Here is a 17,572-nt window from a genome sequence, read left to right on the forward strand (position 1 = left end):
TGTCGTTCGCACATGAATCGTGTACATAGTTATGCGGTTGGTGCGTGCTGACGGTGACAGGTTTAGGCTTCGAAAGCATTTCTCTTCGCAGCTTTCTGAAACAAAATTTGATTTGCGCTTAACTTGTGGAGGAGACGTTGACCCAGTCTTGGCGTCGCGAACGGGGCGCTGTACACGGTCGGGTATATTTTCGACTCGGACGTGAACTAGGTCCTCCAGTCAGTGCACTGAGTGGTTCCGAAAGAATTCGAGTGAAATGTGGACTTTCAAAAATATATATATTTTTATGCGTATTATCTGCACGGGCCACGTCTAGTTTGGCTAATTCCGCTCCCCAAATGACATGATGCTCAATGTATAGCCTTCCGCCCATTACTCATGTTAGCTGGAGCATCTGCCTCGTTCTAAGGGTGACATCAGCATAGATTATCGCTTATTGTACGCGATGAGCGAGACTTATAACGATAACCGAAGAGCTAAATGTTTAGTCACGTTACAGCAATACGAAGCCAACAGACAATGAACCTAAAAACTGCTGCTGTGAAACTTATATGCATGTTTTTTTTTTTCTGCGCTGGAAATTACACGTTCTGTGTCGCACGAAAGGTCTTGAACGTAGGAATATTGTCTGCTTCTTTATTCTTTATCCTGTGCGCACTCTAAATAGTTATGTCTATAAACGCCCCATGCCACGCCATCCTATATTTGCCTACTATATTATTCTATATGTCTGCGACCCCTCACTGTAACGGCGCTTAATTTCTGGGGTTTTACGTACCAAAACCACGATATGAATATGAGGAACGACTTGGTGCGGGACTCCGGAATATCTTTTACCACCTGGGGTCCCCTGCCATGCACCGAAATATTTGTGCACGAGTGGCTTTTTTTGAATTTCACCCCCATCGAAATGCGACAGCCGCAACCTGGATCAAACCTGCGTCTTCGAGCTCAGCAGTGTAATGCCATGCCACTGGGCTACAAGGCGGGCACTGCAATGGCGCTGTGGGTATATGAGACGTAAAGAAACATTTGGGAAATGAGCAATTTTTTTTTCAGAAGTTGGAGCTGTCGAATGAATTATACGTGAAGGTTAACCTTGCGATAAAATCTGCACATTTTGGGGAAAAGAAGGAAAAGACGAATGACACCGAAAGTAAAGAAAATCTTGCATCCGGTGGAAGACAAACTCGCAACCTCCGCACGATGCGTCACGTGGTCCACCGACTGAGCTACGGCGACGGCTGTCTTTCGGACCCATTTCTTAAATATCCGATAGATGTATGCGATGCGCGACCTAGCCAGGGAAGGGATAGCCAGTGGCTGACTTTCCACTTCGTGCGAATCATATACAAGATGACTCGTCCGGGTTTTCTTCGTACGTATGGCGGCCCTCCGAGTAGCATAAATGGGACAATAATAATAAAAAAGGAATTACATGGCTGTTTGTGGGTTTTCAACCGGTGTCCCTCAGCGGCGCAGCAGCCCAATTGTCAACCCATTCTGCATTTGTTATCCACTGCTGTGAGTGACCGATCCCGACGACAACGGCGCGGCGGCACCCGAGAAAATGGCGAAGACCGAAAAGGATCGAACATGAAATAATTTGCTTTAAAATGTGACCGTATGTCCCGATGTACTTATGTTCCAAGCGTTAACCACACAGCCAAGCAAACTGCAAAGTGGCACTGAACTGCGCACGACGGATAAATAGAATTATCTAGACGGAAGAGGTTGGAAGTACGTGCTTCCCGCTAGTCCATTTCACTTATACAGAGAGCCCCAACTATCATGCACCAAGATTTAAAAATATGCAAATGCGAGGTATCCGAACAGAACAAAGGTAATGTTGTTTGCCGTCTCTTGCAGATGGTCAGAGTATTCTTTTTTGCCTTCCGCCTAACTAGATAATTAGTTTTGATCAATTAGATAAATTTCTAAAAATAATATAATTAGATGAAATGTATTAATGAGAAAATTGCTTAGCGACGTGAAAAACTCCCGATACAGCTTTCTGTGAAAAAAAGGGATGATTAACATGGAAGAAATATGACAAAGGAACAAATGGTGGAGAACCTCATATCACACTAAAGCGCGTGGTTAAAAAAAATAAAAAAAATAAAGTTCGAACACAAATACGTTATCGGTGCTTCGAAGCAAGGTTTCGCGAAAACGCAAAAACTCGCACAGCACGTAATGCCAACTTTGGGACGTCCGGAGAAGGCCACGGTTCAAGAGCAGTATCTAAGGAGAGCGCCGGTTGTCCCCCATTTGTTCTAAAACTTGACACACAGCGTGCCTATATGGTCGTAAAGCGGACGAGTGCGGCCGACTATGCGGTGCCCTTCGCGGCTGCAGCGCGTGCTCCCACTTGCGTGCGCAGACAGCCGGGGTGGCGGCCGGCATGCTGCAGCCGTGGCGCAAGCGGCGGCCTGGCGCCTGGAGTCCGTGCGCCGGCCGCCGGTTTCCTCCGCGGGCCGCGCACGCGGTCCTGGTGGCGGCGGCCGCCTGCTCGGCGTACGCCTCGTCGCTGGGCGTCGGGCTGGTGTTCGACGACCTCGCGGCGGTCAAGGCCAACCGGGACCTCAGGCAGAGCACGCCCATCGCCAACCTTTTCTTCAACGACTTCTGGGGGACGCCGCTTCGGAAGGTGAGCCCCGCGTCACGTCGTCGTTGCCGCGTGGTGATGGTAAATTAATCAGTGAAGCGAGCGAGCAAACAATTAGGCTAGCAAGCGTGTGTTTAAAGCGCCCTAAGGTGTGAGTGCTAGCGCCACGTATACAGTTAAGCAAAAGAAAAAAAGAAGAAAACAAATGACAGAAGACTACAGGTAAGAAAAAAGGGAAAATATATAAACAAAGAGTGAAAACTAGCCGTAAGAAGGCAAAACAAACGCAATGAATAAACATGACAATTACGAAAATAAGTGTGCAAAGTACAACAAAACGCAAGGAAGATTCAAAAGAAAAAGGAGGAGAAAGGCAATTGAACAATGTGTGAAACTGTGAAGCGACAACAACAAATAATGGTAAATGCGTGTGTGTGTGTGTGTGTGTGTGCTAACAGTAAAATTTTGTTAATCAGTCAGTTATGCACGTACAATATCACGTGGAAGTAATGACCACCGTGAGTAATCCAGATCCGTTAATAAACACCGCTTTGGCCGCAGACGATATTTAAGCTTTCTGTTTCGAGCCCTGGCGCAGGGGAATACTCGGGACCGCTCATCACATAATTCTAAAGCTTCAAAAATGCTGAGGTTACTCATTGTGTTAGCACCATGATGGAGCCGTATGTTTCACAAACGTCGACGCGTGCTGGCTGTATCTACATGTCACCATAGGACAGCAAGGTTTTCTCGGCAAACGAGCAGGTTCATTCAATTTTTCCAAGGTATTTCCATCGCTGACAGCAAATTGCAGCTGTGAAGCCTCAAGAGCGCTAGACTTTTCTTTCAGTTTTAGCTTCACTACAAGAGAGGCTGATGGTAAAACGATTGCTTTCGAGGTTTCTAGGCGACGCACTTGTCACGTACCAAACGACCGTAGCCGTAATTAATCAGCGACCTCAGAATGGGGTAGCAGTAGAAGCGCAATACGGGGTTTAGGTGGAGTAAAAGTCGGTCAAGTTCTTTCAACGCTAGAGGCGTCTTTATTTCCGCAACAACGACAGTGACGGCGTCATCAATGACGACGATAGGAAAGTCAGTAACAGTAATGGGGAGAATGTGCAAAGGATTAAGACATTGATAATAGATAATAGAAGGAGCGGCAATAGAAGAAGCGGAAGGAGAATTAAGGAAATAGAAGGAGCGGCAGAAACCTGTGCTGGTGAAAAAAATAATGAATGGAATAAATAAATAAATGAAAGGAAAAAGAAGGGAAAGAAAGGCGAAGAAAAAACAACAGAAAAAAAAATAAAAAAGGGTCAACTCGACAGCATACACTTATCTGAACCGGAAAGAAGAGAACTTGAACAATTCGTACAAACTAGGGAAAAAAATTACTAGATAAATACAACCTTAAATGTATTAGAGCTGCACATCCACCCAAGAAAACTAATGTAACCCCTACAGCGCATAGCTCCACCGATATTGCTACAGGCGAGCATCCCGAGCACTGCAGCAACATAGTAGACATATCCCAGAGTCTAATATATAATATTTAAATAAATTTTAGTATTTTTTTAAACGTGGTCTACTATTTTGTCCCACGAACAACACAGTACACGAATACGAACTATCCAAAGATATAAGAGAGTTTTCAAGGCGCATGCGCATCAAGTTCTTTTTCGATAATCCAGAAGTAGGAAAACAGGATAGAGACTAGCACGTGGACACCGACAGCCGAGCAGTGCCCAGACCTGGATTCATACATAAAGCTAATCTAAAAGGAAATTCTAGAGTCAGCGTGGCATTGCCGGAAACGCAAAAATTTGTCCACCGCTCAGCACCAAATCCTTAAGGAACTCGGAGAAAGGAAATATATTGTAATAAAACCAGCAGAGAAAGGCGGAAGTATCGTAATCTGGCCTATAGAAAAGTACAAGAATGAGGCCTTCAAACATCTGAACAACCACACCCGTTACAGAAAACTCGACTCTAACCTAACTTCAGACTACAGCAATACTGTGCAAAGCACAATAGCGGAGCTCCTGCCCACGGAACTAATCACGCAATCTGAATACCGTTCATGATGCCCAAGAAAAAAGAAGCAGGCCGCTTTTATCTTCTTCCAAAAATACATAAAGTTCCCGCCGAAGCACTATTTACAGCAGAAATCCCAAGTCGGCTTATTGTGTCCAGTAACAACGTATCTACCGAATCAATCTCTAAATTCTTAAATCACCACCTGTCAAACATCCCCACCACCCTCCCCTCTTTTGTTCAAGACACGGCGCACTTCCTTCGAATTATAGACGACATCAACGCTGACCAAATCATTTCCGACCGCGCTATTCTAGTCACTTTGGATGTTGCTGACCTTTACACTAACATACCCATGAGTGAAGGAATTGAAGCGGTATCGAAATCCCTCGCAATCCATCCCCCAAGCGCACGCTCCTGAAGTTTATCTGTCGCTCCTTAGGTTAGTTCTCACGCTCAGCTATTTTGAATTCGATTCTATTCACTACCTGCAAACTTTCGGCGCTAGCATGGGAACACGTATGCTCCCACGTACGCTCCCACGTATGCGAACATTTTCATTGGAGACCTTAAAGCAGACCTGTTGAAACCCTACCCTTTAAAACCCCGCACCTATCTTCGTTAAATCAACGACATATTTATAATATGGGAACACGGCACAAGCGGGTTAACAGACTTAATTAGCCGTTTCTATCGCTTTCGCCCGAGCATTAAGTTTACTGCTCACCACTCTCCTAGTCAAATAAACTTCCTCGACACAACGGTCTACATACAAAACGGAAAACAGAGAAAGACACTTTACCGAAAGCCAACGGATAGCCAGCAATATTTAGACTACAACAGTCATCACCCGCGACACTGCAAACGAGGAATTTTTGTCGGACAAGTAAAACGAATAAGAAGAATCTGCAGCGAAGATAACGATTATATCCACCACCTAAATGACGTTAAAACAGTGCTAGCAGAAAGAAACTATCCACAAGTTCTTCTCAATAGAACTTATGATGTCGTGTCAAGACTGGAGAGAGAGAGAGAGAGAGTAAAACAACTTTATTAATAATATTTAAATGGCGAGAGCAGTGTTGGAGGAACCCTCAGTCCAGGGTCCCTAAGATGATTCAGGCGATGTTTCGAGCCCGTTGTATCACAGCTCGGAGGACCTCGGGAGGTCCGTCGCGGAGGGCATCGTCCCACAGCTCTTTGTTGCGTAGGGGGTAAAGGAGAGTTGGCAAGGGAGGAAAGAGGTTTGCAGTGCACTCAATCATGACGTGGAAGATTATGGGCGAGCTGCCACAGCCAGGGCAACGATCTGCATAACAGCGTGGGTAGAATTTATTGAGAGAGACAAGATTTGGAAAAGTTGCAGTTTGTAACTGGCGTAATGCCACTGCTTCCTCCCGCGAGAAGGACGGCGGTGGTGCGGCGTGGGTGCGACGAATGCGTGTATAATGACGGAGTATATCTTTGTAATGGAACAAGGGATCCCCCCACTCTGAACTAGTCGCCTCACCACGCCGAGTCGCCCGGAGGGAAATTTCTCGGGCAACCGTATGTGCGCGTTCGTTACCCGGCAGCGAGGTATGACCAGGGGTCCAGAGTAAGTGTATGCGGGGAGGTGTGGTTGGTGTATTTTGCGGGATCTGTTTGAGAATTTGGTGCGCCGCTCTCGGGATGCCATGTCCTGATAGGAACGCCCGGCATGCCTGTTGCGAGTCCGTCAATATATACACTTCCTCAGGAACACGGATGGCGTATCGAATTGCAAGAGCAACACCAAGAATTTCTCCGTAAGCGGCATTTGTTCCGCGCGTTGCAGCAGAGTCTCTCAGGGATTCGGTGCCATTCAAAACTACCGAGGTATAGCCCTCTTGAGTGCGTGATGTGTGCGTGTATAAAGTATCTGTTTCCGGGATGTTTGCAAGCATGCGACCAATGTATCGTACACGGGCTTTGCGCCGCCCTTTGACATGCTCGGGGTGCATATTACGTGGCAATGGATGAATAATTAGTGCTTGGCGTATCGCTGACAACAAGATCGTTGGACGGGTTTCAGACTCAAGGGCTGGGACAGAGCATCCTAGCCGTGTGAGAAGATGGCGGCCAGTAGGAGTGAGTAGGAGGCGCTGGGGATGGCTGACCCAATGTGCCTCTAGCAGCTCGCCTAGTGTGTTATGTGTCCCTAAGTTAAGGAGACGGTGTGTGGAAGTATAGTTCGGGAGGCCATGGGCCAGCTTCGTCGCTTTGCGAATCATTGCGTCTATGCGAAGTTGTTGCGCTTGGGTCAACCGCTGAAATGGGAGATGGTATGTAAGGCGGCTGATCACGCATGCCTCCACCAAGCGCAGCAGGTCCTCTTCTCGAAGGCCCGAGCGCCTGTTGGAGACCCTGCGGATCATTGCCAGAATTTGCTCAATCTGGTCTGGATAAAAGGGAAACAGTGTAGTTTGACCTGCCATCCGCTTGGACGTGTAGGCCGAGGATACGAGCACGATTAACCTGTGGTATCGGGGTGTCATCCACGTGCACAGTGATAGGGGGAGTAGAGGAACGGCTCCGGGGGCGAATGATTATGAGCTCCGACTTTTCCGGAGCACATCTTAAGCCGCATTTTCCCGCGTACTCAGAAACTGTATCGACTGCTTGCTGCAGTCGGTCCTGGATGGCTCCGTCGGAACCCCGTGTCGACCAGATAGTAATGTCGTCCGCATAAATAGCGTGGGCGACATCAGGGATCTGGTCGAGTAGCCGGGGGAGCCCTGCGAGCGCAATATTGAATAGAGTAGGGGAAAGAACTGAGCCCTGGGGTGTCCCATGTCCTACAAGGCGAATCGTACCGGATCGATGCGGTCCCATTCCTACGGTGGCTGTGCGATCTCGAAGAAATGCGCGGATATAGTTGTACATACGAATTCCACAGTGTCCACAGTGTAAATGTGCAACATTGCGAAGGATGAGGTCATGTTCAACATTACCGAATGCCCCTTTTAGGTCTAAGGCGATCAGTGCTCTCGTTTGGGTGGACGACGGAGGTCCTATGACTTCGTCCCGCAATTGTAAAATCACATCTTTGACAGACAGATGAGCCCGATATCCGAATTGAGAGTTAGAAAAGAATGATTTTTCTTCGAGGAAGGGCTGCAGACGCCGCAAGAGTACATGCTCCATGAGCTTACCAATGCAGGATGTTAGGGAGATGGGTCGTACGTTTTCAACCTTAACAGGCTTGCCCGGTTTGGGGATCAGTGTGATGTCGGCGTGTCGCCATGCTTGGGGAAGCATGCCCTTGCGCCAGCAATCATTGAAGATATGGGTGAGGTGGTTAATATCCGCGTCACTGAGGTTACGGAGGGTGGCGAATCGGATGTGGTCGGCTCCCGGTGCCGTGTTGCGGCGTAGGTCTTGTAGGACCACCCACACCTCGTCAGATGTGATGTCTGCATCGAGCAATTCGTTCGCCTCGCCTACATAAGGATAGTCAGGGTACTGCGGCGGCGGGCCTGTGGGTATGAAATGCTTCTCTAGCTCTCTGAGGAGTGTCGAGACATCGTCCCTGTACTCGTGCATTAGGATGTGCAGTTGTTGAAATGTTTTTCCCTTTGTTGTGGTGGGATCTGTGAGTGAGCGAAGAATCGACCACGTTTTTGCTGCGCTCAATGTGCCTGAGAGGCGATCGCAAAATCCTCGCCAGTTATTCCTCGTGAGGATCTCTGCATACTCCTGAGATTCCCGTGTAATTTGATCTATACGTTTCCTAAGTTTGCGGTTGAGGCGTTGTCGTTTCCATCGTCGTGTGAGGCAGTCGTAATTAGCTAGGAAACAACCTACACCAGAATCTGACAGACCGCCAGCCTTTATAACAAAATATTCTAATGCACTCTTAAACATAAACAACATCCTACGAAAATACCACCCAATATTATCAAGTAACGAGCGTCTGAGAAAAGCGTTCCAGGATGTACCAAGGGTTACCTATCGCCGAAACAGAGACCTTAAAGACAGGTTAGTGCGCGCAAAAGGCAGCCAACGTTATTTTCCCATAATAAAAGCTTGTTGTCGCCTGAGATGCAAAACCTGCAGGCACCTTCAAAGTGACATTAAAATTAAAAGCACCGCAAATAATTATACACACGAAGTCAAAACTAGCTTTACTTGTACAAGTTAGTATGTGATTTACATGCTTGAATGTTCCTTCCGTAAGGAGCAATGTATTGGCGAAACGGGACAATCAATGAACGTCAGTTCAAACGGACATCACGCGAACACAGCTAAGAAACTTCCCAAAGCCGTCGCCGAGCATTTGAACCAACCAGGTCATAACTCTGATGAACTTAAACTATATATCTTACAGTCAAATTTTCGTTCTGAACGAGAAAGAAAATACAGAGTATCATACCTTATCCATAAGTTCAACACATTGCAACCAATAGGCAACCAATAGGGAATTTTAGAATCTATTCGCTATGCCAAATTTCAAGCTACAGGCAACAAAACTTAGGTGGGTAGCTTAGTGTTTTTTTTCTTCGTTGCTGCTGACTAGTCGCTATGGCACATACAGGCGCATCCTCGGACAAACACAAGTTACGACGCGTTATATACTGGTTGTTGCCTGTGGGGAAACTATAGGATTAAATTAACTTCTCTAACGGTTCCTTTCAACAATTCACATACTTCTTGCACTGCAGCACGAGTCTGACAAATTTGAACGGACACTGTGCGTTGGTATGTCTGTTGTTAAGCTCTTGGAGACCGTCCCAGCACTGCTAGATAGTTGTCGGTTCTGCGGAACCAGCGGTCCCTCACGGGTCACTTGACCACGCCTTCAGGGCGTTTATCGAAGGGTTAGCGTGCACACAGCGTCGCCCGCCTCTTCGCGGAGAAAGTAGCTTCCTCAAGAGGAGTCGGAGGTCGATGGGAGAAACTAGAAGGGGTTTGTTTTACATATTTAGGAGAGTTGAGGAGGATACACCAAAGAGCGTTGAGATGTATTTATTTGAAGCATTGACCTTCCTTATGTTCCTTGACCAAAGAACATGGTGACGTGACAAAAGGCCAGTCAGGAGGTCCAAATTTGTTGCAGTACTTCGCCTCATGCGGCATAATCTCGCGGAGCAAGCATTGGAGGTTGAAGACGTAGTGTACCATCACGCGCGCTGTCCTAGAGTATGAGGTGAAGAAGGGCAGCGAAGAATTAGGGTTTGCCGTCACAGTGTGCGAGGTGAAGAGGGCAACGCAGCTATTGGTTCTTTAGAAATTTATACAGATTCTAAGCGAGGGAGGAATCAGCGGACGCGAAGCTTCTCGGTGGCTTCCATCACACTCGCGATACCTAGACGCTGTTGGTGTCGCAGTGCATATGCGGTTGTGTGTCGTTAGAAGTTCGAAACGTGACGCATGACGTTTAACGCGTCTGCACCTCTTGCAAAGACATGATCAACTGCACCTCCCAATCGATACGTCTGTAAATGTCCATTAGGGTCGCACTGAGCTACACGAACGCCATTTGTAGCGTATAAACTAGAGCTATACGCGAATGCTTCCTCTCCAATCTTCTCCATGCTAACGTGCTAACGTTAGCTCCATGCTCCATGCTAACGTCGCAGTTGTTCTTCGTGCCTTTTCTCTCCGCGTCTCAGCTGTCTGCAATCCCCCTTCCCCATTCATCGCTCTCGATACGTCTACTCGGTGAGACAACGACGACAAACCCGAAGAAAGAGGCTAAAAAGGTTAGGTTCACAAGCTAGATTTCAGCGACTCTAATGCGATCGTATTGCGAGAATCGGCACATCCACGCCTTTGATTGTCCTTCTTGGAGGCAGGTTGGCGCGCGTTATAAGCCACGGTAAAACTCTTGCGATTACACATATTGTGCACTCATGTCACGATCGGTCCACCAAGTGACCACCTCTGATTACACAATCTCCGGGCATCGGCCCCGTTTACTCGGTGCTTACTCGGCGAGACCCACGAGGTGCCAAATTCTGGGGAGGTAGGCAATGCAAGCTTCTGTTTAGAAGGGTAGATACCTCTCCAGGCACTCCTGTCACTTTTGGGCCCGGATGAAACGGATGGTGGATCGCAGGTCGCTGTTCGAGGACAAGTCGCAATGGCCTGTTGTAGTGCTGGCTCGGGCTACTCCGATATGCGTCGAAGCGCTTAAGAGACGAATCACCCTTTCAAGCACACTTTTTCTGGTGGAGCTTCAAGGAGGCTATCGTGGAAAACGTGCGAACCGGCTCGTCGCTGTTCTGTCAACCACACGCTCCGCAGGCTAATCCGTGCTTGGTAATTTGCGCTTTATGAGGATTGCTTGCAGCAATCGCCAAAAATGTAATCATAAAGAGATGACGTAATAATAATAATAATAATATTTGGGGTTTTACGTGCCAAAACCACTTTCTGATTATGAGGCACGCCGTAGTGGAGGACTCCGGAAATTTTGACCACCTGGGGTTCTTTAACGTGCACCTAAATCTAAGCACACGGGTGTTTTCGCATTTCGCCCCCATCGAAATGCGGCCGCCGTGGCCGGGATTCGATCCCGCGACCTCGTGCTCAGCAGCCCAACACCATAGCCACTGAGCAACCACGGCGGGTAGAGATGACGTCGGCGCAGGTACCCAACTGCAAGCAACATTCCTAAAACAGTTTTTCTTTTTTTTAAGGCGAACACCTTTCTAGGCGAATCGTGAAGTTTGTGTCAGCAGACCTGACCGCCGGAGTGTCCGCCGAAACATCGTCACGCCATATGAAGACATATTAAAGACAGTTTAAAGAATCAAAAATGATTGATAGTGACAGTTAGTGAATGATAACCTTATAACAGAGATTGGCAGAGGTTAATAATGACTACTAATGACTTGTAATGACTACGAATGACTCCGAAATGGCCAATATGTCTAACGACGGCTTGAAATGACCACAATTGATTAGAAATTACTAGAAACGTCTAGTAATGAGTAGTAATGACTAAAATGACTACTAATGTCTACGAAATGACCAATATGTCTAAAGATGGCTTGTAATGACTACAATTGATTACAAATGACTAAAAATGCTTAGTAGTGAGCAGTAATGACTAAAAGAAAGAAGAGAAAGAGGCGAATGATTAAAGGAGGAAGAGTAGGCTTTCGCCGTTCACTTCTTAAGAGAGATCCTGAGAGACCCTGTAATTTTTCTTCATAGATGTAATAAAATAGAAATGACAAGTTATAACTAGTCTGAAGAACTACTGGGTAAGATATGAACAGTTTATTACTTTTTTATTCCGCCGCAGCGATATGCACAGCCAATGCCAATAGAAAAGCCAATTTGGCATTGCCTTCACTTGCGCTGAGATGGCCTCATGGCTTAGCGGAAGGCTATAGCGCGTTTAAAGAAATACTTAAACATAAGAAAGTGATAGAAAATGTCATGTCTCTCTGGCTCGTGGGCACTCAGGGCCGTATATAGTGGCATGTTAGGAAAATGTGGAGGAGGAGCTATGACTCAAAAATGTACGCCGTGAGGGCGGAACGGCGCAGGAGCCACGAAAATGCGCTCGGCGGGGAGCGCAATGTGCATCAGCGATGCAAGATGGCTCTTCGCCGAACTGCATTCAATTCCGGGACTCGTGCATGATGTATCACTCCGCTGCCTCGCGCATCTCCTGAAGAAAGTTGGCTCCGCCAAAGAAACGCAGCGCCTCTATGCATTTTTAATGAGACGCATCGCTCCCGCTCGCCGTTTCCTCTGTGGCTCACATCACTTCTCTAGCACTCACAGTGCTTCGTTTGGTTTTTGTCTTTCGACTTCTTAATTTCTTTTTACCGCAGCTTTCCTTCCTGGGGGTCAGGGAAGCGTTTATCCTGTCTTTTGTTCTTAGTCAGCTTTACTCATGCTTTAGTTCTTTGACGTTGGCTCTTTGTCCACGCTGAAATAGCAGGAAATGCGCGGGGCACCCTGCGCGCGCCCGGTGTTGCGCTAGACCCAGGTGACGCCTCGCCTTAAAAAAAAAAAAAAAACATGCAGTGGGACCGTTAGTTTATTCAGTGTAGTCGTTAGTCGACCGAAACGCCGCGTATATGTTGTCAGAGGATCCACTGTCACTGCTGATGGGACGCGCAGTCAGTGAGCACACGCATTATGCGTGTAAAATTATGAGTATATCAGTTTCGTACAAAAAGGAAGATGGGCTAATGTACTATAGCTACATAGCGTGCTGGATGACTATAGCTGTTGGATTGTACTTCTCAGATATTCTTTATTTTTCTTCTTCTATACATGCAAGCTTTCTCCCATATATTGTTCCCAAATATTCACCATCTTCGAGGTTGTTCTTGGCTGACGAGACTAAGTGCAGCGCGAAGAGCTGCAGGTTCCGCAGCCATCGGTGTCGTTGCGTGACATGTCTTGAAACTGATGGTGGTGGTTTTCGCTGGGAAAACCATGGCTCCAGAGGAACACTGGAGAGTTGCCGATCCATCAGTATAAATATGTACGTGGTCGGCGTACCTCTCGTGCAAAAGGAGCAGAGTTAGTTGTTTAAGAGCAGGTGATGACAGCTCAGATTTTTTTCCGGATTCCTGGTATGGTGAGGTGTACTGCAGGTCGAGCCAAACACCATGGAGGAATCGATGGCTTAGTTGCGGGGGTAAAGCCTGGTCGAAGGCAGGTGTAATAATCCGAGATCGTGGTACAAAATGATGCCTGCGGCCTTTCTGACGGTAGTGTTGCCAGATGGTGGGAACGGGCACGGGCAACGTGCCTAATGTGCACTCTCAATACTTCCACCGCAATGTGTGTTTGAATGGGTTGGTCCCGGGCGATCGCAATAGTCGCTACTGTCGATGTGCATTTTGGCAAACCAAGACAAACCCTGAGAGCCTGAGCTTGAATAGCCTGTAGGAGCACGAAGATTTGTCTGGCAAGTGTTGGTCAGTACGGGCAAACTGTATCTCAAGAAGCCCATAAAAAGAGCCCTGTACAATTCCAACATTGCATACACTGACGTTCCCCAAGTCTTTCCGCCCAGAAACTTGAAAAGCTGGGAGATTCCTGTCAGACGCTGACGATCGCTCGCAAACGCGATAGGGCGCTTTGACCGAAGACCTCTAACAGAGGAACTTATATTAAAATGCCGCCATCACAAGCCATCGCAGCAGAGGGCGACGAGGGCACTGTTGCAGTATTTAAGGGCTACAGAATTGGACAAGCGACTGTAGCATGAACAGATGTTCATAGTGCTGCAAGTGCTACTTTGCTGTGCGGTGACAGTGTGCGGCGACAGTGACCAACTGTGATTGTATGTCTGTGCTCCTTTCTTTCTTTATCTCTACTTTGTTATCATTTTACCTCCCCCTCCCCTCTTTCCCCAGCGTAGGGTAGCAAACCGGATCTTCCCCTCTGGTTAACCTCCCTGCCTTTCCCTTTCCTCTCTCTCTCTCTCTCTCCCTCTCTTTTATCTTATGCCACTGAAGGTATTTGTGCAATCTCGTAGCAGCCGACATCTTGAACGCTGCGAAAAATGCCAGATGTGCTGTGTGTCCCAGCTAATGTTAGCCAAGCTGTCCTACAATATAAAAAGGTTAAAAAGAGAAAGGATTTCACAAGCTAGTAATATAAGACGTACGGACTACGGTCATCGGTTGCCAAACCTCTGAAAACCGAATACCGCTTGCCTTAAAACCGTATCTTGCATCGTATTTAAAAAATTTTTTTTTTCTTTCTTTGAAGCGTTTGGCTAACGTTAGCTTGTGACACCCTAAGCGTATAGTATAGCGCACGCAAATAATTCACAGTGAGCCTGAGCTGCTTCCGAAGAATCCCGAGCCAGTCCCTACGGATTGAAACATGCTGACAACTCGTCAGGCTCTTTCATATTTTGCGACAATTATGCAGCCAATTTTTCAGGCTGTATAGCGCGGTCCGAATGTGGCGCAGTGGACTTTTGTGCTTTAAGCCTAATGTGGCCGCAGGTATGGCTATATTATACTAGCTAGCTGCTTTTGTACTCTTATTCTGCACTTGACCGGGTGACTGGTTCTGATTTTATCGACATTTAACATAAACAAGTTCAGTAGTGAGACAGTGTTCCAACATAAAAATTGCGGTGGTCTGAACGAGGACTTAACATTTTTTTTTTTCCTATCAGGCGTGCATCGCGTCAAGATGACAGAACTAGAGCCATCTCCGAACAATGTTTAACCACGTCTACAATATCGTGTGCCCACATGCAGATGTGCTACAAACTCGCATTTCCAACAGACAAACAAATGAAATAACGAGCTAGATACCCAGGTTTCAAAAGAATTGCATTTGACTAGTGTGTACCTTGACTACAGAAACTGCTGTGTTATCGTAGTCTCGATTCTGATACGGAGCCATAGTTGTTCTTCATTTTAATAGGCACTATACATGCTTGACCGCACGCCTGCAGCTTAAAATGACAAGAAGAAAAACTTAAGCGAGAAGGAAACGGTCCTTCTTGCTTCAGGTATATGCCGCGGGAGAAGTGTGGAAGCGGCGGAGTGCACGTGTGGGCGCAGGATCAAGCAGCGCTTTCCTTTCACGGGATTTTTGCTCGCGGCCCCGCAATAATGACGAGCCCCCCAGATCCCATGAAGAGCGCAGCGTCCGAACCGGCACTAAAGTGTCTTGGCAGCGCAGGTACTCATTACCGGAGCTTAGCGCCGAGAAAGGATCGCTAAAAATTCGCGCGTGCCGTCTGCGGGGTCGTTCGCGTGCGCAGCACGGGGCGTTCATTAGAGGACGACGAAATACTCATCCGGCGCGCGAAACGCGCCGCGAGGCTCGTGCAGCAGCAGGCACGGAAGGAAATGCGTGCGCGCCGACCGAGAGCACATGTGGCGCCTGGCCCTCCTCGGCGAGCTCATCGTTAGCAATGCGCCTTGCAACTCCCCGGGGAGTTTCAATTCGCTGCGTTCGCGAAAACTTCTCGCTTCCTTGTTCTTCGCAGCGGCGCAGGGGCGCGCTCCTTCAGCACCGCGTCGTTCTCTCCCGCTTCGCGCCGCACAAAATGCCTCATTGATTCCCCCCACATCCCCCCAGCCCAGCGCCCTCACAGGAGGATGCGGAGGCCTCGGCTGCTTCGATGGCTAGGGATCATTCCCCATCACGTTTTGTTTGGCGCGTTGCGTGTTTGTGATCTGGCGCGCCGTTTGTAGGGGAACCTCGCGCGCCGTAATGATCAAAGGAAGACGGCATCCTTGCTTACAAGGACTCAGGGGCGCCCAGGCGCGCCATCGACCTCCCCTACAAGAGCGCGCCGGCGACGAGCCACCTTTGTCGTCGGCGCCAAGCTTCCCCTTCCTCTCTGCAGAGCTCACCCGCCCGTTTGTTTACGCCGGCGCGCACTCATTAGGACAAAAGCCGAAAGCCCATCGAATTGTTCCCCGTCCCATTCCCCTCTTGCTCTTCGCCCTCTACCGTTTTCCTTCTCACAAACGAGCCGGGCACTTGGAAGCCGTTTAGAGGATTACAAAGTGCAATGCCCCATCCTCCTGCCTTCTCCCTGCGGCGTCGGCTTGATGCAGCAGGAATAAGCTCCTCGGCGCGGACAGCACCGCGTCGAGCAATTTGCCCAACAACCGCGCCCTCCACCTCTCACTAGGGTCCGCTGTTTGCTGGAGTGTCGCTAGATTACTGGCGAGGCCACCGCGGTTCTCTTGTAGGAACCACGGTGCTCCCACAAGGAAACCCAGAACACGGGCAAGCTGAGGAACGAACGTTTTGGTGTGTCGTCACAAGGCGCACGACACATGGGAGCACGTTCCGCTTGGTTTCGTCACTGGCGCACCGGGCCTGTGGTGTAGGGCGAAGCCACGTGTCGCAAGTAGCCACCAGTCTGGCAGCTTTTGCCGCAACAATAGCTGCAGCGGCTTTTCTGCGGCGAGGACGGCCGTGACGAGCTCAGAAGACGTTCTGTTCTCACAAACGCACAGCTCAGATGCGATCATCTCGCTGGCGCCAGCGGCTAGTCCTTCAACGTGTTTCGACCGGCCTCTTATGTTTGGGATAGGCTGAATTCCCCGCTTGCTTCACGTCTGTTGGGTCCGGAGCCCCGTTATGAATAACCCGTTTATCGATTTGAATGGGTGGTATTATTTTCTGCGTTACTTCCAGCAGCTATGATCGAGTAGAGATAGCAGTTTTTGAACAGGACATGTCGGTGTCCTGTGAATACACTCCTCTGCTTGCTTGTAACATGAGTGTGTACGATAAGAAATGCTGCAACCAGCCTTTAGCCAGGAGGTTAGATCATTACTCGCCGCAAAATTGATGGTGACGACAGCCCAGCCAGTTATAGTAAGTGCCCTTGGTGGTCAGCGACTCTGAAGTGGAAGATGGCATTTATCTCGGGACCAAGGACCTCAGTAGGTTAAATGTACAAAAGAGAGCAAAAGACAGAAAATTGAGCATTTTCGGAGGATATCGCCGCATCTTTAAAGCGATCTAGCTTTTTTCCCAGTTTCAAACTTACTTTAGGAGCTCTGTAGGCAGATATAACATCATGGTACACCTACTCAACGAAACCAGTCGTGTCACCAACCAGCGACCCGATAAACGACAAATGCAAGTTGTTAGAGCAGCGACATTATGCATCTCCACTGTATTGACGTCGTGTGCGCTATATAGCTAAGTACCGCAGAAGGACTGTCATCAAGTGATTCGTGCGCCTTTATCGCCCCCTGCGATCGAGCTCCTTGAATATGTCAAAAAACTGGTGCAAAAGAACTGGCTGTCTTTTGTCCCTGCATCCGCTTGAGATTTTATCTACTTTCATAGAATACATTCGAATGCGATTTCAATCTGAATGAAGGACGTGCTGGAACCGATTCTGGCTCTCAATGCTTAGCTATGCTTATTTTTACAGCGCCTACTCCTTAACACCTCGGACTATGACGTGGATATATATATATATATATATAT

The 17,572-nt window shown here is 48.1% G+C and overlaps 1 protein-coding gene across 1 annotated transcript in view; it reads left to right on the top strand.

Annotated features, from left to right (window-relative positions):
* The window catches only part of LOC142563742 (protein O-mannosyl-transferase Tmtc3-like), a 427,622-nt gene that overhangs the window by 318,621 nt on the left and 91,429 nt on the right, over positions 1-17,572 (top strand). Inside the window, exon 4 of the mRNA XM_075674346.1 lies at positions 2,384-2,650. Within this exon, the coding sequence (XP_075530461.1) occupies positions 2,405-2,650 (246 nt within the window). The 5' untranslated portion in view covers positions 2,384-2,404. The remainder of the gene's footprint in view (positions 1-2,383; positions 2,651-17,572) is intronic.

The sequence above is a fragment of the Dermacentor variabilis genome, chromosome 1 (genome assembly GCF_050947875.1).
Source record: "Dermacentor variabilis isolate Ectoservices chromosome 1, ASM5094787v1, whole genome shotgun sequence".
NCBI lineage: Eukaryota > Metazoa > Arthropoda > Arachnida > Ixodida > Ixodidae > Dermacentor > Dermacentor variabilis.